At 38.3% G+C, this 13,339-nt stretch overlaps 8 protein-coding genes across 8 annotated transcripts; 6 read left to right on the forward strand and 2 right to left on the reverse strand.

Moving 5' to 3' along the window:
* The first annotated feature begins 728 nt into the window (after positions 1 to 728).
* Positions 729 to 1,923, forward strand: B0P05DRAFT_556118 (DHS-like NAD/FAD-binding domain-containing protein). Its single transcript, XM_051579867.1, has 4 exons — positions 729 to 829; positions 870 to 1,018; positions 1,065 to 1,427; positions 1,475 to 1,923. Exons 1-4 carry the CDS (start codon positions 742 to 744, stop codon positions 1,901 to 1,903), a joined length of 1,029 nt encoding a protein of 342 aa, XP_051431496.1. The 5' UTR covers positions 729 to 741; the 3' UTR covers positions 1,904 to 1,923.
* A 5-nt stretch (positions 1,924 to 1,928) lies between these two features.
* Positions 1,929 to 4,466, forward strand: B0P05DRAFT_556126 (uncharacterized protein). The gene is made up of 5 exons (XM_051579868.1): positions 1,929 to 2,279; positions 2,324 to 2,410; positions 2,460 to 3,390; positions 3,439 to 3,753; positions 3,803 to 4,466. The coding sequence occupies exons 1-5, from the start codon at positions 1,941 to 1,943 to the stop codon at positions 4,084 to 4,086; spliced, it is 1,956 nt and encodes a 651-aa protein (XP_051431497.1). The 5' UTR covers positions 1,929 to 1,940; the 3' UTR covers positions 4,087 to 4,466.
* A 34-nt stretch (positions 4,467 to 4,500) lies between these two features.
* Positions 4,501 to 7,888, forward strand: B0P05DRAFT_556130 (FACT complex subunit-domain-containing protein). The gene is made up of 6 exons (XM_051579869.1): positions 4,501 to 4,604; positions 4,646 to 4,741; positions 4,784 to 4,990; positions 5,040 to 5,192; positions 5,236 to 7,717; positions 7,773 to 7,888. The coding sequence occupies exons 1-6, from the start codon at positions 4,539 to 4,541 to the stop codon at positions 7,841 to 7,843; spliced, it is 3,075 nt and encodes a 1,024-aa protein (XP_051431498.1). The 5' UTR covers positions 4,501 to 4,538; the 3' UTR covers positions 7,844 to 7,888.
* Positions 7,889 to 8,829, forward strand: B0P05DRAFT_556132 (uncharacterized protein). Its single transcript, XM_051579870.1, has one exon. It carries the CDS (start codon positions 7,898 to 7,900, stop codon positions 8,798 to 8,800), a length of 903 nt encoding a protein of 300 aa, XP_051431499.1. The 5' UTR covers positions 7,889 to 7,897; the 3' UTR covers positions 8,801 to 8,829.
* On the forward strand, positions 8,804 to 10,370 carry B0P05DRAFT_556142 (uncharacterized protein). The gene is made up of 7 exons (XM_051579871.1): positions 8,804 to 8,908; positions 8,957 to 8,987; positions 9,022 to 9,295; positions 9,337 to 9,391; positions 9,454 to 9,646; positions 9,688 to 9,902; positions 9,943 to 10,370. Exons 1-7 carry the CDS (start codon positions 8,838 to 8,840, stop codon positions 9,986 to 9,988), a joined length of 885 nt encoding a protein of 294 aa, XP_051431500.1. The 5' UTR covers positions 8,804 to 8,837; the 3' UTR covers positions 9,989 to 10,370.
* Positions 10,116 to 10,963, reverse strand: B0P05DRAFT_556150 (RNA polymerase II subunit A C-terminal domain phosphatase SSU72). The gene is made up of 3 exons (XM_051579872.1): positions 10,869 to 10,963; positions 10,419 to 10,821; positions 10,116 to 10,369 (listed from the first exon to the last, which is right to left on the reverse strand). Exons 1-3 carry the CDS (start codon positions 10,934 to 10,936, stop codon positions 10,265 to 10,267), a joined length of 576 nt encoding a protein of 191 aa, XP_051431501.1. The 5' UTR covers positions 10,937 to 10,963; the 3' UTR covers positions 10,116 to 10,264.
* Positions 10,964 to 10,979: 16 nt separating this feature from the next.
* Positions 10,980 to 12,178, forward strand: B0P05DRAFT_556152 (PITH domain-containing protein). The gene is made up of 7 exons (XM_051579873.1): positions 10,980 to 11,111; positions 11,156 to 11,281; positions 11,326 to 11,470; positions 11,516 to 11,708; positions 11,758 to 11,927; positions 11,984 to 12,048; positions 12,097 to 12,178. Exons 1-7 carry the CDS (start codon positions 11,017 to 11,019, stop codon positions 12,143 to 12,145), a joined length of 843 nt encoding a protein of 280 aa, XP_051431502.1. The 5' UTR covers positions 10,980 to 11,016; the 3' UTR covers positions 12,146 to 12,178.
* Positions 12,086 to 13,295, reverse strand: B0P05DRAFT_556157 (UbiA prenyltransferase family-domain-containing protein). The gene has a single exon (XM_051579874.1). It carries the CDS (start codon positions 13,224 to 13,226, stop codon positions 12,168 to 12,170), a length of 1,059 nt encoding a protein of 352 aa, XP_051431503.1. The 5' UTR covers positions 13,227 to 13,295; the 3' UTR covers positions 12,086 to 12,167.
* Between the last annotated feature and the right edge of the window lie 44 nt (positions 13,296 to 13,339).

Here is a 13,339-nt window from a genome sequence, read left to right on the forward strand (position 1 = left end):
AAACAAAAAAGTAATGGTGCCTAGAACTTCTCAATATAGTTTTCTTTATATTGAAACAAACACTGAAGATCGCGACAAATAAGGAGAGAAATTAGCCTTTCTCCTTGTTCATGCAAATTGACACCATAGTCATTACTGTTGAAACGAAATAAACGCTTGCTTTAGGTACATTTATTCATAGGCAACATGTCTTCAGAAAACATGCCTGAATGCTTGGTATGATTCAGTCTTATGTTGACTACACTTTTCATGCCTATTTGCACAGAAAAAAAAAAGCAGCTTGTTCAAATTGATTTTGCATCTAAGGGTTCATTCAGGACACCCAACGTTCAAACTCCGAAATAGCCATGTTTGGACTCTATGCCTCCAAAACCTAACATATCAGCTTATCCAAGTACTCAAGACTATGGTAGAAAGACCTTATGTATGGCAAATGTTTCTAAATTTATTTTCCAGGAACAGAAAAAAGACAACCTCTCCTTTGCTACTATGGTTTGCAGTCCACCACTAAAAAAAAGTATTGTTTCTTGCATTATATCACTAAAATAATATATATCTACAGCTTTTGTTAATGCATCAATTTTCAAACATTGCTTCTTTGAGCTGTTCTCGTAAAAAGTATTTTCTGCATGGTCTTTTTCACATCTAATATTCATCCTCAGACAAGGGCTGACCTTAAATAACGTAACGATGACTCCATGTCGCTTTTTTTTTTTCATTTCTCGATCCAACTCGTCTACCATGCCTAAAACACGTACCAGTAGCAAAAAAGTCAAACTTGAAGAAGCCTCTTTGGAATCTGTTGTAAAGTATATTCAAGATCATCAAGGTAAATCGAGAACGATCTTCTTGATCTCACGTATATGCAGTCAAGCATGTTATTGTCATGACAGGTGCTGGTATCTCTACTGCAGCCGGTATTCCTGATTTCCGCAGTAAAGGCACAGGTCTTTATTCCAACCTTCAGAGATTCAATCTGCCTTATGCAGAAGCTGTGTTTGATATTGATTATTTCGAGGTACAAACAACCATCATGCATCTTGTTATTCACAAAGACTATCCAGGAAAATCCTCAGCCATTTTATACACTTGCTAAAGAATTATATCCTGGCCGATTTTTGCCTACGAAAACGCATTATTTTGTACGCCTCTTGCAAGAAAAAGGCATACTCTTACGCAATTTTACACAAAATATCGATACATTGGAACGTTTAGCAGGATTAGATGAAGCATTGCTTGTAGAAGCCCATGGTAGTTTTGCCACTGCTTCTTGTGTGACATGTAAAAAAAAGGCAGACTCAGACAAGGTCAAAAAGAAGGCATTGGCTGCTCAAGTACCTCATTGTGAAGAATGTGATGGGTTGATTAAGCCAGATATCGTCTTTTTCGGTGAAGGATTACCCAAGCGATTTTTTGATCTGTTGGATGTAAGTCACAGGCGTCTTTAACAGTATGACCTAATATTTGCCATTAGGATTTTGAGAAAGCTGATTTGTTGATTGTGATTGGCACAAGTCTACAAGTACAACCTTTTGCTTCTTTGATTGATAATGTGCCAGACCATATACCTCGTCTGTTGATTAACCGAGAAGAAGCAGGTGTCCATCATACAAAGTCAATGGGATTTGACTTTAAATGGAAATATGGGTCAAAGCGCGATGTTGCTCATCTAGGCGATTGTGACGAGAGCATTGAAAAATTATGTGAATTGCTTGGGTGGAGAAAGGATTTAGATCAATTATATCATAAGGGGCATGAGAAATTAAAGGCTATTTGGAAACAAGAAGAAGAAAATGAAGAAGAAGAAGAAGTGGTTGAACAGAGACAAGATAAGGATGTAGATCAACTTGCTGAAGTCTTGGAGAACTTGACTACTGAAGAAAATAAAAATAAAATAAAATAAAATAATGTCCGCAAACAGAACACTTTCTTTTTTGTATATGGTAGAACTCAAAAGAAAAAGAAGCCAAAAAGATAAATCATCACGCTATCCACTCAGTGTTCAATTCTCTTCACTTACTTATCGACAAGCACCTGAATCACTCGCACTCTCTTCACATAATGTATTGGCATTGACTTCAACACGCCCTCATCCCCATCAGTTCAGTACGATTGCAGGCGACGTGTTTTCACTGGATATGCCTATACGTAAAATACCTATCAAGAATGTAGAACAATATCATAAACAACATACGATTACCCATTTAAAGTGGAATCAAAAGGGAAATACACTGGCATCCATAGATGAAACAGGTCATTTGGCCTTGTGGCAAGTCAATGTAGGTAAGCCTATCGTTTGATATGGATACTCAACTACCTATAGCACACGGTTCATGAATGGAAGATTGTCTATCAAACAGATCTGAAACAACCCTTAGCTGCCTTTTTATGGCTTCATTCGGATCGCATGGTAAGGAGGGGGGAAAGCAATGACGTGTGACATTGGCTCATGAGATTAGTACATCATGCAAGATACGATCCAAAGAGATGGCCTTTATGGTCCCCGTAACCCTTATGGTCAACTTGGTTTTATGACAGTCACTACACATGGTGTCATTACTGTTCACTATCAACGCAATGGTAATATTTTCTCTAGCTTCTCAACACCTTTACCCAACATTGGCCGAAGAGAAATTAGCCGAGCAGATGCAGGTTGTTTTGGTATGTCTTTAGCTGGATTTGATGATTGGGAGAGAATATCGCATGCAGACATTATGTTGCATCAAGACCAGATTTACCTTGTTACACACGATGCATCTCTTCAACACAAGACAGTCTGGTTGCATACGATTGATATTCAGTTTCCTAAAAGCAAAAAGGGCACCATTGTCTGTAAATCACTCAGCTCACTTCAACTCAAACACGACACACAAATCACTCAGTTGATCTTGAAGCAAGGTAGTGCTTCTTTAGCGTGTGTGATAGGACTAGGACAAGTCTCGCATGGGTGTATTGCTACTTATGAATTACAGACAATCCAAAAGACAATCACCAGTGATTTAGGCACAATTCAACACGAGCGCACTAGTCTTGTGCATCAATCCAGTACAGAGATACAAGATCGATTTATTACTGCCTTGAAATGCACACACCAGGGACGTATCCTGGTTGGTTTAAGTGATGGTAGTGTTCATTTGGAGAACAAGGAGAAGGCAGGCTATTTAGAAGTGGATTATAGGCAAGTGGTAGGTCCTCAGCAGGATTCGATTGCAGATATCGTCCTATCGCCTAATCAGACCCATGTTGTCTATCTATTCTCTTCCATGGCATTAGGCGTGGCTAGTATCACCCAAGAGATACCTGATCTATCTCAACAATGCCTATTGTGTCTATTGAACAATCAAGACTATACAGATTTAATATCTGAATTAGTACGCATGCCTCAACCAGGTATTGTCTATTCAACTACATGCATTGTGATTCTGACATATCCAATAGATACAGTAATTCATGATGTATTAGCATCGTATGAATCATATGTAAAGGATTCAACAAGGTTATTTTCAGAAAAAGCTTATGGATTTGCCTTGGCTGTCTATCGTCGACTACCCAACAAACAAGTCCAATACACCAATTTCTCAAGGGCTATTCAGTTACCTTTGATTCTTGAATGCTTTATGAGTGCTACTGTGGATGAAACAACTGAATTTGATGTCCATAGTCTATGGTCTCTGGTTTCTTTATCCAGTTGGATCTATGACTATGTACGATGGTTATTACGTGAATGGTATTTGTTATTTCATCATTCGACACGCAAGTATCATCTCTGTCTGTTTAGAGATTACTGACAGTTCAATTTTAGGTAGCACTCAACCTGTGTATGCTGTCTTATTATTACACAAAGAATCAAGGTCATGTCTGTACAAGATATTGTTGTACATCCGTCGTTTTATTGCGTACACAAACACATCCCAGTATGCACTCGAATCTCGGTCTTTATTGCAGAGATATACATGTACACTATTCAATCAAGACACAGTGGATATTGCTGACCTTCTTTTATTTCTTGAAGCATTAGACAATGTCACCCATACCCAAAGTAAGCTTAACCCTATGTCACTATGTCATTTACCTTTTATTAGCTGAACATCGTTGGTCTTTATTGGTTCATTCTACTTTGGATGGATTTGATATCCATCAAATTCAATCTATTTCAAACCAACATAAAGATACTTGTGCTAAACCTAGTATCTATATTGAAAAGGTAGAACCTTATCCTTACGATGTCATTCGTAAACGTCGATTAGGACAAGCCAAGACTTATTGTTGTATGCGGTAAGTTTAGAAAAGAAAAGAAAAAAAAGGAGGTAATCTCATTCAATATATCTAGATGCAATCAACCTGTATTAGCTACTCATCCAGACAAACAAGAGCCTTATCAGTCTGCTTCATGGTATCAAAGTATAGGACAACAGCATTGTATCTGCGGTGGTTTATTTGCTTAAAAGTCAGACGCGCTTTTTTTTTTTTTTTTTTTTTTTATCTACGCGACCCAATAAATATTTTTCTTTCTTTCCTTTTTTCGTGTCCTTTATATCATGTCTGTACAGTTGGACTATAAACGTTTTCATAGAAGAGCACGTTACTTGATTGCCAAGTGGAAGGTATTCTTGATTATGAGTAACAAGTAGATTGATCCTATTAGAATGATCCCGAAGCATTTCAAAATGCAGAAGCCATTGCTGTTATTGTAGGTGACGATGAATACGAAAATCCTTATATGAAATCCCTTGCTATTCAGGTAAAATGTACGTGTGATGAGCAATTGGCTGACTTGGCATAGACGTGGTTGATCGGTATGCCTTTATATTCTTCCATGATTGTGATCACACCTGATAAAATCACTTTTGTCTGTGGTCAAAAGAAAGCAGATATCATGGAAACATTGAAACAAGGCGATAAACAAATTCCCATTGACATCATTCGTCGAGGCAAAGATGTAGAAGAGAATGTACCCTTGTACCAATCTGTGGTGGAAGCACTCAACAATGTAAGTGTTTCCTTTTTTATTTATTTGATATTGAACAACAACGGCTTAGAAACGTGTGGGTGTGTTTGTCAAAGATAAATTCAAAGGCAAAAATATCAATGAATGGCAAAAAGCAACTACAAAATACAACAAGAACTATGAAGAAGTGGATGTCTCTGCTGGTATTTCTGCTTGTTTAGCTGAAAAAGACGAAGAAGAAGTGGTAAAGTATTTACATATATTATACTATACTCATTCTTTTACAGAGACATGTCAAAACAGCAGCCAAAATCAGTGCCAATATGATGCAATACTACTTTACGACAGAAATGTCAACATTGATTGATGAAGAAAAACCCATCACGAATGAAAAACTGAGTGAAATGACAGAAAATGCATTAGACGATCCCAAACTTGAAAAACGTCTTCGTCTACCTCCTGAAGTCCAGGACAAGAACGAGATTGATTGGTGTTATTCACCCATTGTCCAGAGTGGCGGTAAATTCGATTTACGTTCGTCTGCCTCTTCCAATAACGATAAATTGTTTCCGGGTGCTATTATCTGCAGTTTAGGTATTCGTTACAAGTTCTATTGCTCCAATATCGGTCGTACCTTCTTGATTGATCCTAGTAAGACGCAAGAAAAGAATTATGAATTCTTGATGGAAGTGCAAGACCGTGTACTCAACAGTATTCGTGAAGGAGTCAAGATGCGCGAAGTCTATCAAAAGGCTATCAGTTTTATCAAATCCAAACGACCTGATTTAGAATCCCATTTCATCAAAAACGTCGGGTTTGGTATGGGCATTGAGTTTCGTGAGGCAAATTATGTCTTGAGTGGTAAAAATGCGCGTGAACTCAAGAACGGCATGATTCTGAATGTTCAAGTGGGATTTGCAGATCTGGAAAACCCCAAGGCCACAGATCCTCGAGGCAAGACCTATGCGCTCATGTTGGTCGATACTGTGCGTGTCACACAAGATGTGCCTATTGTCTTGACAGCCGACTGCAGCAAGAAACTCAACAAGATTTCTTATTTCTTTGACGACGAAGAAGACAAGATGGACGTAGACACACCTGAAAAGAAAGCACCTCCTCCTACAGCTGCACCTGCCAAACGTGAATCTTCGGTTGCCAAAACCGCTATTTTGCGCAGTAAGCTCAGAAATGAAGATCAAGAAGAAGAATCACGTGAACAACGACGTCGTGAACATCAGAAACAACTGTTTGCTCAAAAACTCGCAGAAGGTCTCGCCAAGTTTTCAGAGAGTTCAGGCAACGGGAACGGTGAAGAAAAGCCTGTGTTTCGCAAATTTGAAAGCTATCGATCGGAAGCCAAGTTGCCTCGTGAGGTACGTGGATTGAAGATTGTGATTGACAAGAAGCATGATTCGATCATCTTGCCCATCTATGGTATGGCTGTTCCTTTCCATATTTCTACCTTAAAAAATGCCAGTAAGAGCGATGAAGGGGACTATGTCATGCTTCGTCTTAACTTTTTGACACCTGGTCAAGCAGGTGGTAAGCGAGAAGATATGCCATTTGATGATGCCAATGCGACCTTTGTCCGTTCATTGACATTCCGTAGTGCTGATACGTATCGTATGGGTGAAATTTACCGTGGTATCACAGACATGAAGAAGGAAGCCACGAAAAAGGAAGCTGAGCGTCGTGAAATGGCGGATGTGGTTGAACAGGATAATTTAGTGATGGTCAAGGGTCGTCGTCCTCATCGTCTTTCTGATGTCTATGTGCGTCCTCAGACAGAATCAAAGCGTTTGCCTGGTGAACTCGAAATTCATCAAAACGGTCTTCGTTATCAATCCATTCGCTCCGATTCTTCCTTTAATGTGTTGTTTAGTAATGTCAAGCATTTGTTCTTTCAACCCTGTGACAATGAACTCTTGGTCTTGATCCATATCCATTTCAAAAACCCCATCCTGATTGGTAAAAAGAAGACTAAGGACATTCAATTCTATCGTGAAGCCTCTGATATCCAGTTTGATGAAACGGGTAACAAGCGTCGTAATCGCCACTTGTATGGTGATGAAGATGAGTTAGAGATGGAACAAGAAGAACGTCGTCGCCGTGCTAACCTGAACAAGGAGTTTAAACAGTTTGCAGAAAAGATTGCTGAAGCCAGTGATGGTCGTGTGGAACTCGATGTGCCTTTCCGTGAACTCGGATTCCAAGGTGTACCTAATCGATCCAATGTGTTGTTGCAACCTACCACTGACTGTCTTGTCCATCTATCAGATCCTCCCTTCTTGTGTATCACACTGAATGAAGTCGAACTGGCTCATCTGGAACGTGTTCAGTTTGGTCTTAAGAATTTTGATATGGTATTTGTGTTTAAAGACTATCATCGCCCACCTGTGCATATCAACACGATTCCCATGTCACAACTCGACAATGTCAAGGACTGGCTTGATTCTGTTGAAGTTGCATTTACAGAAGGTCCTGTCAACCTGAATTGGAGTATGATCATGAAGACAGTGAATGAAGACACAGGTGAATTCTTCCGTAATGAAGGTTGGGATTTCCTTCGTCCAAAGAGTGATGAAGAAAATTCAGATGTCTCTGAAAGTGGTAGTGAGTTTGAATTAAGTGATGATGGATTTGAAGAGAGTTCTTCCGATGATGATGATAGTGAAGCGAACTCCAACGCCTCTGATGAATCAGAAGAAGAAGAAGAAATGACAGATTCAGGTGAGGATTGGGACGAATTAGAAGAGAATGCACGTAAAGGTAAGTCTTTTCCTTCTTTTCTTTTTTCTCTTCTTAACTCATCGAATAAAAATAGCTGATGAACGTAAAATGAAGCGAAGTGCAGATTATGATGATGATGCACCTAGTCGAAAAAAGAGAAAATAAATCATACACAAAACCCAATAAAAATTGTTTTTTTTCTTCATTTTATTCTTTACAATGGAACAAACACCAAGTGTCAAACATGACAACTTTCGATTCGTAGCTCGCATCGACCCCACCAAGCGTATCTTACACGCGAATAAACAAAAAGCACGTCTCCATCGACAAAAGAAACAGCGGCTTCAACCACCAATTACTCATGAACCCAACTCGATTGATACTACGGATCTACCGTTGATCCTCCAAAACTATGTGATCTATATACATACCAAACTAGACTGCGACAAATTACGCACCCTAGCAGAAGGACTAGGGGCTACTGTCAAAAAAGAGATGGACAAGGCAGTGACTCATGTGGTCATTGGTAAAGAACACCGTTTGATTCAAGCCTATGAAAAAAAGAGCATTGTGTGTGTATCACCTAAATGGTTATGGACCTGTTATTCTACACGGCGACATCATCCTCCTGTTTCTTTTCCAGTGGATATCAATGAAGATCGATACATGTTGGACGAACATACAGAAATCAACAATCCATTTCAAACAGAATATATTGATTATGATGCATTAGAACACAACAAACCCATTCAAGGACAATTACGCATGGATCAGTTCTTAGAGGCAGATCCAATCAGTCAACAACAGGACGAAGGCAGTGATGAGTTCTTTTATAACCAGACAGACAGTGAAGAGAGACGAAAAGCAGCAGAGAAACGATCTCTTCAAGCACAGAAATTGATTGAACAAAGACAACGTGCATCAGTAGCCTCATCCAGTTCAGCACAGCCTACTATTCGTACCATTGCAGGTCATAACAACACTGTGTTTGGTGAAGAGAGACTTAGGATCTGGTATGGTGAACAATCTTTGGGTCAAAAGAAGCAAGCTATTTCACTTAAGAAATCACGCAAATCCATTTCAAACTCACCACCACCCTCAATGAAAAAGAAACGAACTTGATTCTTTTTTTTTTTTTCTTTCTTTCTTTAAAAATAATATGAATGAGACACAGAAATCACTGTCTAGATCAACTTCTGTTGACATGAAGCGTAAACTAGAACAATTCAAGTAAAGAAATAAAGCAAATGAAAACCATGCCCTTATTTAGTTTTATAGTCCAACAAAAAAAAACGAAAAGAGTCCTCAAGTAAGAAGAACTAGCAGATGGTATTAATCCTTAGTATCATGATGTATGCGATGCATGTGGTGGTGTAGGTCATTTTATTTGTTGCGATGGCTGTCCTAGTGTATTTCATTTTACTTGTGTTGAACCACCTTTGGATACAAAAGATGTAGCGAAAAAAGACAAGTGGTATTGTCGTCAATGTGAACATCAACAACAAAAGACAAGATCACATCCTCGAGGATTATTTGCTCAATTATTAGATGATTTAAACACAAAGAATCCAAAGGCATATCGACTACCGAATGATATTGTTTATTTCTTTCAAGGAGGTAAGAATCAATGCAAGAGTGTGTTTACTTATATATTATAGTGACATCTGATAAACTAGGGAGATATGTAGACACAACACAACAAAGCAAAAAAAGGTAAAAAAAAATAAAAATAAATAACGCATAGAGTTCCCTTGGTTTGAACTTATGGATTTTAGACCTTCTTCATGGGAGAATGACACTGTTAAATCAAGAGAGATTTGCTATTATTGTAGACAGACTGGATTTAAGAAACCCATGATTGCCTGTGATTATTGTAGTCTGTATTGGCATCTAGACTGTCTTGATCCTCCTATGGCATCTCCTTCCACTAAAAAATGGCGCTGTCCTCATCATATTGAAAACTTTATTGTGAGTGTATAGATATACGCATATTTGCTTATCCATGATAGAAACCCCCACGACAACAAAGGCATCAAACAGACATCACCATTACACAGCCAATGCCTTCTTGCACATATCAAAACTATCTAGAGCATCTTATAGAGGAAGAGAAGCCCTCTCTGGCCAACAATCCATCAGAAGACGTTATTATGAGTCGACAAGGAGTTGTGTATCGATTACCAATAAAGCCCATTCAATTTGATTTTATCAATTATGTCAAACAGTAAGTGCTCCATAACAAACACACCATTGATCCATGTTAGAAATCAAATATCAAAAGAAGAGAATGAAGTAGGCATCATAGAATAAGCAAATAGATCATTTACACATACTGAATTAGTGGTTATGTAACATGGCTTGCTTTAAAGCAGGAAGACAAGAAGACAGTCAAGCAAGTAAATTGATGTATGTAAGATGGTAAATTAATTCCCTGTAGGCATCTTCTTCTCCACCTGCTTCACCTGTGCCAACTCATTTACAAAAGACAATAGATCTCGAAACATATGAAAAATACCAACAGATTGAAAGACTCTTAAAAGAGAAAGACAATCAACACATAATGCGTCTATTACAACAATAATAAACTTAAAAATAAGCAACGGTATGAAGAATAGGGAAACCTGGATTACGCATTGAAAACTCTTCAATAATACCATCCATATCAGCATCAATATCATTAGAAGCTTCAATCTATATAGAGAAAATCAATGGGATATATAGGTAGAATGAATGGACTTACCATTTGAGCTAATTGTAAAATAGCTCTACCACCTAATAAAGCATCTTCATGATTATCTTTGATCTCTACATTGATCACATGAGTACTCGCATGTAATGATTGACCCCGATTAGCCAAGTCTTCTACAACAGAATCAAAACAACGCTCTTCACAAGTGATGATCACATCAAACATCTCTCTTGACTCATGCCACCGTTGAGGCGCTTCTTTTGTCTTTCTGTTTCTGTCCAACATGTTGAGTAAACCGTTCTGTGTATAGAGTGCTGGATCTTTACTCTTGAGTTCTTGATAAACTTGTTCATAAGGTGTACCGAATGGATAGATGTTGGGTTTGTCTATAGCAGGACCAGGCAAACGTACCATTGTACCTGTGCCATAAGAATGTACATTAAATCCTTTTTTACTATCCTAAAGTGTCAGTATATAGGATTTATATATGGATCGAATTACTTGAGGACATGATGAGCTTCCATAGATCGGTTTTGATTACTCGCACAAATTACTGCATATTTTGCCATTTTATTTTTTTTAAAAAAAAAAGAGAGAAAAACACGTACGCGTCCCTTTTTTTTTATTCTTATTATTTTTATTATCAAACATGACAACCATTCAACAAGTTCAATCAGTAGCAGACTTTCAAAAGTTACTTACCAGTGACAAGTTAGTAGTTGTTGACTTCTTTGCTACTTGGTGGTAAGTCAAAAGAGGTAAAGTATATTGGCTTAATGAAGATGTAGTGGTCCTTGCAAGATGATTGCTCCTTTTTATGCTCAGTTATCTACCAAGTATAAGCAAGCTGTGTTTGCTAAAGTCGATGTGGATCAGTTAAAAGAAGTTGCTGCTGCTTGTAAAGTGACTTCCATGTAAGTCTATTCCTATTCCCTTTCCTTCTTTAACCGTAGTAAAGGCCTACTTTCCAATTCTACAAGAATGGAAACAAAGTAGCTGAAATGAAGGGTGCTAATCCTCAACAATTGGAGCACTATGTGAAACAACATGCAGGTGAAACGGCCAGTTCAAGCAGCAAAAAGAGTTTCTCTATTCCTGGCTGTGTAAGTTGAATAAGCATATGCCATCATTTGCTTAACATAGTCTAGGTTGATTTGACAGAGTACATTACACCTAACCAAATGGATGCGTTAAACCAACAAGAAAAGAACAATGTCAAGAATATCTTCAAGGACGATGTGTCCTATTTAGAAAGTGATGTTGATGAACAATTGATCATCAGTGTTCCTTTTAATCAACCTGTCAAGCTTCATTCACTTCAGTTTAAGGTGCCTTGCTTAGGTAAGTGGATTTCTTTTAAGAAGACTAGGGTGATTGATATCTTATCTAGCCAATGCTCCCAAGACAGTCAAGATTTATGCTAATCGTACTGTATTGGGTTTTGACGATGCTGATGCTGTTAAGGAAACTCAGGTACTTGAGTTGAAGCCTGAACATTTTGAACAAGATGCTATTGTCAACTTGAGATTTGTCAAGTATCAAAACATTACTCATATCATGGTAAAGAAAAAAAAAAAAAAGAAAACAATAGAATCCAGTTTACTTATCATTTTTAGTTGTTCATTGAAGACAATCAGGAAGATGAAGAGACAACAAAGATTCAACAACTTGTCTTTATTGGGTATGTTTAACAAAAGGATGATAGCCCAATAACTCATTATTTTTATAGTTCCCCTGTTGAGGCTACCAACATGAGTGATTTTAACAAAGAACAATAATAAAGTCTTTTTTTTTTTTCTTTTATTCTTCTTCCACCCATTCTTCTTCTTCTTCCTTTTTAGAATGACCAGGCAAATTCCATTGTTTATGAACCATCAACAAGGCCAACAAGACAGGCAAATGAATAACACTTCCAAAGAACAATTGCTTACCAGACTTGTCATTACTGTTTCTCCAAAACTTAACAGCACCCCAAGCCAAGACACCATTCACCACAGTTGAATCTAAAGCAAACCACCATGAAGTCATATCAAAGTAAGGCACAGCCCAACATAAGGGAAACATGGCTAAGCTGTATCTAAGTGACACACGCGCATTCAACTTAGGATCCGTCACAGCCATCATACGATACCCTGCCTTGGAATAATCTGCACGCAAATTCCATGCCAATGCATTGAAGTGAGGGAACTGCCAAGCGTATAAAATACCACCCAAGATCCAAGCAGCAGGATCCATCAATGTGTTTGTCACAGCTGTGTATCCCATCATAGGGGGAATAGCACCTACCACAGCACCTACCCATGTATTCGCAATCGAAGATCGTTTCATGGGTGTATAAATCCCTGTATACAACACAATATTCGCTGCACCCAAACAAGCTGTCAAAGGATTCACACAACTGGCCAATAAAGACACACCCGAGACGCCTGTCAAACAACCAAATCCAAATGCATGGGCTTGAGATAAGGCACGTCGGCCCAAGACACGGTTTCGCGTACGAAGCATCTGAGCATCGTAAGGGGTTTCGATCCATTGATTGATCGCATTGGCTGAACCGATACAAAGACCTGTACCCAATGTCGTGGCCAATAAGGTCGTGACTGTACTTTCGCCGGGTGCGATAGCATAGCCTGCCATAGTGGTCAGTGTGACCAGGGCAGCTAGTTTGAATTTGACGAGTTCTTTATAGAGTGAAGGAAGTTGTTGTGATGTAGGTGTTGTGATTACTTTGTATTTCGTGACACGCGTATTGTTGGTATCAGTCCATTGTTGATAGACAGTTGGACATGAACAAAGTCTGGCTATTTGAGGTGACTTGAACTTGTGTCGAGAAAGAATCGTCAATGAGGAGCGATACATTTAGAAAAAAAAAAGCAGAAAAAAAAAATTTAGTTGTCCCCCCAGGTTTTATATTTATTGTGAATGCCTGCATAATAAATAAAATAAAATAAAATAAAATCAGGCAATACACT

The sequence above is a fragment of the Gilbertella persicaria genome, assembly GCF_025201335.1.
Source record: "Gilbertella persicaria strain CBS 190.32 chromosome Unknown B0P05scaffold_44, whole genome shotgun sequence".
NCBI classification, from domain to species: Eukaryota; Fungi; Mucoromycota; class Mucoromycetes; order Mucorales; family Choanephoraceae; genus Gilbertella; species Gilbertella persicaria.

What these genes read in the sequence shown, in the direction of transcription:
- B0P05DRAFT_556118 (XM_051579867.1), top strand. Translation starts at nt 742, where the DNA reads ATGCCTAAAACACGTACCAGTAGCAAAAAAGTCAAACTTGAAGAAGCC. An exon ending in GTATATTCAAGATCATCAAG is followed by an intron (nt 830 to 869) that starts GTAAATCGAGAA and finishes ACGTATATGCAG; the next exon opens with TCAAGCATGTTATTGTCATG. An exon ending in TTGATATTGATTATTTCGAG is followed by an intron (nt 1,019 to 1,064) that starts GTACAAACAACC and finishes AAGACTATCCAG; the next exon opens with GAAAATCCTCAGCCATTTTA.
- B0P05DRAFT_556126 (XM_051579868.1), top strand. Translation starts at nt 1,941, where the DNA reads ATGGTAGAACTCAAAAGAAAAAGAAGCCAAAAAGATAAATCATCACGC. An exon ending in AGTACGCATGCCTCAACCAG is followed by an intron (nt 3,391 to 3,438) that starts GTATTGTCTATT and finishes CATATCCAATAG; the next exon opens with ATACAGTAATTCATGATGTA. An exon ending in GTTATTTCATCATTCGACAC is followed by an intron (nt 3,754 to 3,802) that starts GCAAGTATCATC and finishes GTTCAATTTTAG; the next exon opens with GTAGCACTCAACCTGTGTAT.
- B0P05DRAFT_556130 (XM_051579869.1), top strand. Translation starts at nt 4,539, where the DNA reads ATGTCTGTACAGTTGGACTATAAACGTTTTCATAGAAGAGCACGTTAC. An exon ending in TGGTGGAAGCACTCAACAAT is followed by an intron (nt 4,991 to 5,039) that starts GTAAGTGTTTCC and finishes ACAACGGCTTAG; the next exon opens with AAACGTGTGGGTGTGTTTGT. An exon ending in AAAAAGACGAAGAAGAAGTG is followed by an intron (nt 5,193 to 5,235) that starts GTAAAGTATTTA and finishes ATTCTTTTACAG; the next exon opens with AGACATGTCAAAACAGCAGC.
- B0P05DRAFT_556132 (XM_051579870.1), top strand. Translation starts at nt 7,898, where the DNA reads ATGGAACAAACACCAAGTGTCAAACATGACAACTTTCGATTCGTAGCT.
- B0P05DRAFT_556142 (XM_051579871.1), top strand. Translation starts at nt 8,838, where the DNA reads ATGAATGAGACACAGAAATCACTGTCTAGATCAACTTCTGTTGACATG. An exon ending in TGTTTATTTCTTTCAAGGAG is followed by an intron (nt 9,296 to 9,336) that starts GTAAGAATCAAT and finishes TATATATTATAG; the next exon opens with TGACATCTGATAAACTAGGG. An exon ending in ACACAACAAAGCAAAAAAAG is followed by an intron (nt 9,392 to 9,453) that starts GTAAAAAAAAAT and finishes TATGGATTTTAG; the next exon opens with ACCTTCTTCATGGGAGAATG.
- B0P05DRAFT_556150 (XM_051579872.1), bottom strand. Translation starts at nt 10,936, where the DNA reads ATGGCAAAATATGCAGTAATTTGTGCGAGTAATCAAAACCGATCTATG. An exon ending in GAAGCTCATCATGTCCTCAA is followed by an intron (nt 10,822 to 10,868) that starts GTAATTCGATCC and finishes ACTTTAGGATAG; the next exon opens with TAAAAAAGGATTTAATGTAC. An exon ending in TTTTACAATTAGCTCAAATG is followed by an intron (nt 10,370 to 10,418) that starts GTAAGTCCATTC and finishes TTCTCTATATAG; the next exon opens with ATTGAAGCTTCTAATGATAT.
- B0P05DRAFT_556152 (XM_051579873.1), top strand. Translation starts at nt 11,017, where the DNA reads ATGACAACCATTCAACAAGTTCAATCAGTAGCAGACTTTCAAAAGTTA. An exon ending in AAAACATTACTCATATCATG is followed by an intron (nt 11,928 to 11,983) that starts GTAAAGAAAAAA and finishes TATCATTTTTAG; the next exon opens with TTGTTCATTGAAGACAATCA. An exon ending in CAACAACTTGTCTTTATTGG is followed by an intron (nt 12,049 to 12,096) that starts GTATGTTTAACA and finishes TTATTTTTATAG; the next exon opens with TTCCCCTGTTGAGGCTACCA.
- B0P05DRAFT_556157 (XM_051579874.1), bottom strand. Translation starts at nt 13,226, where the DNA reads ATGTATCGCTCCTCATTGACGATTCTTTCTCGACACAAGTTCAAGTCA.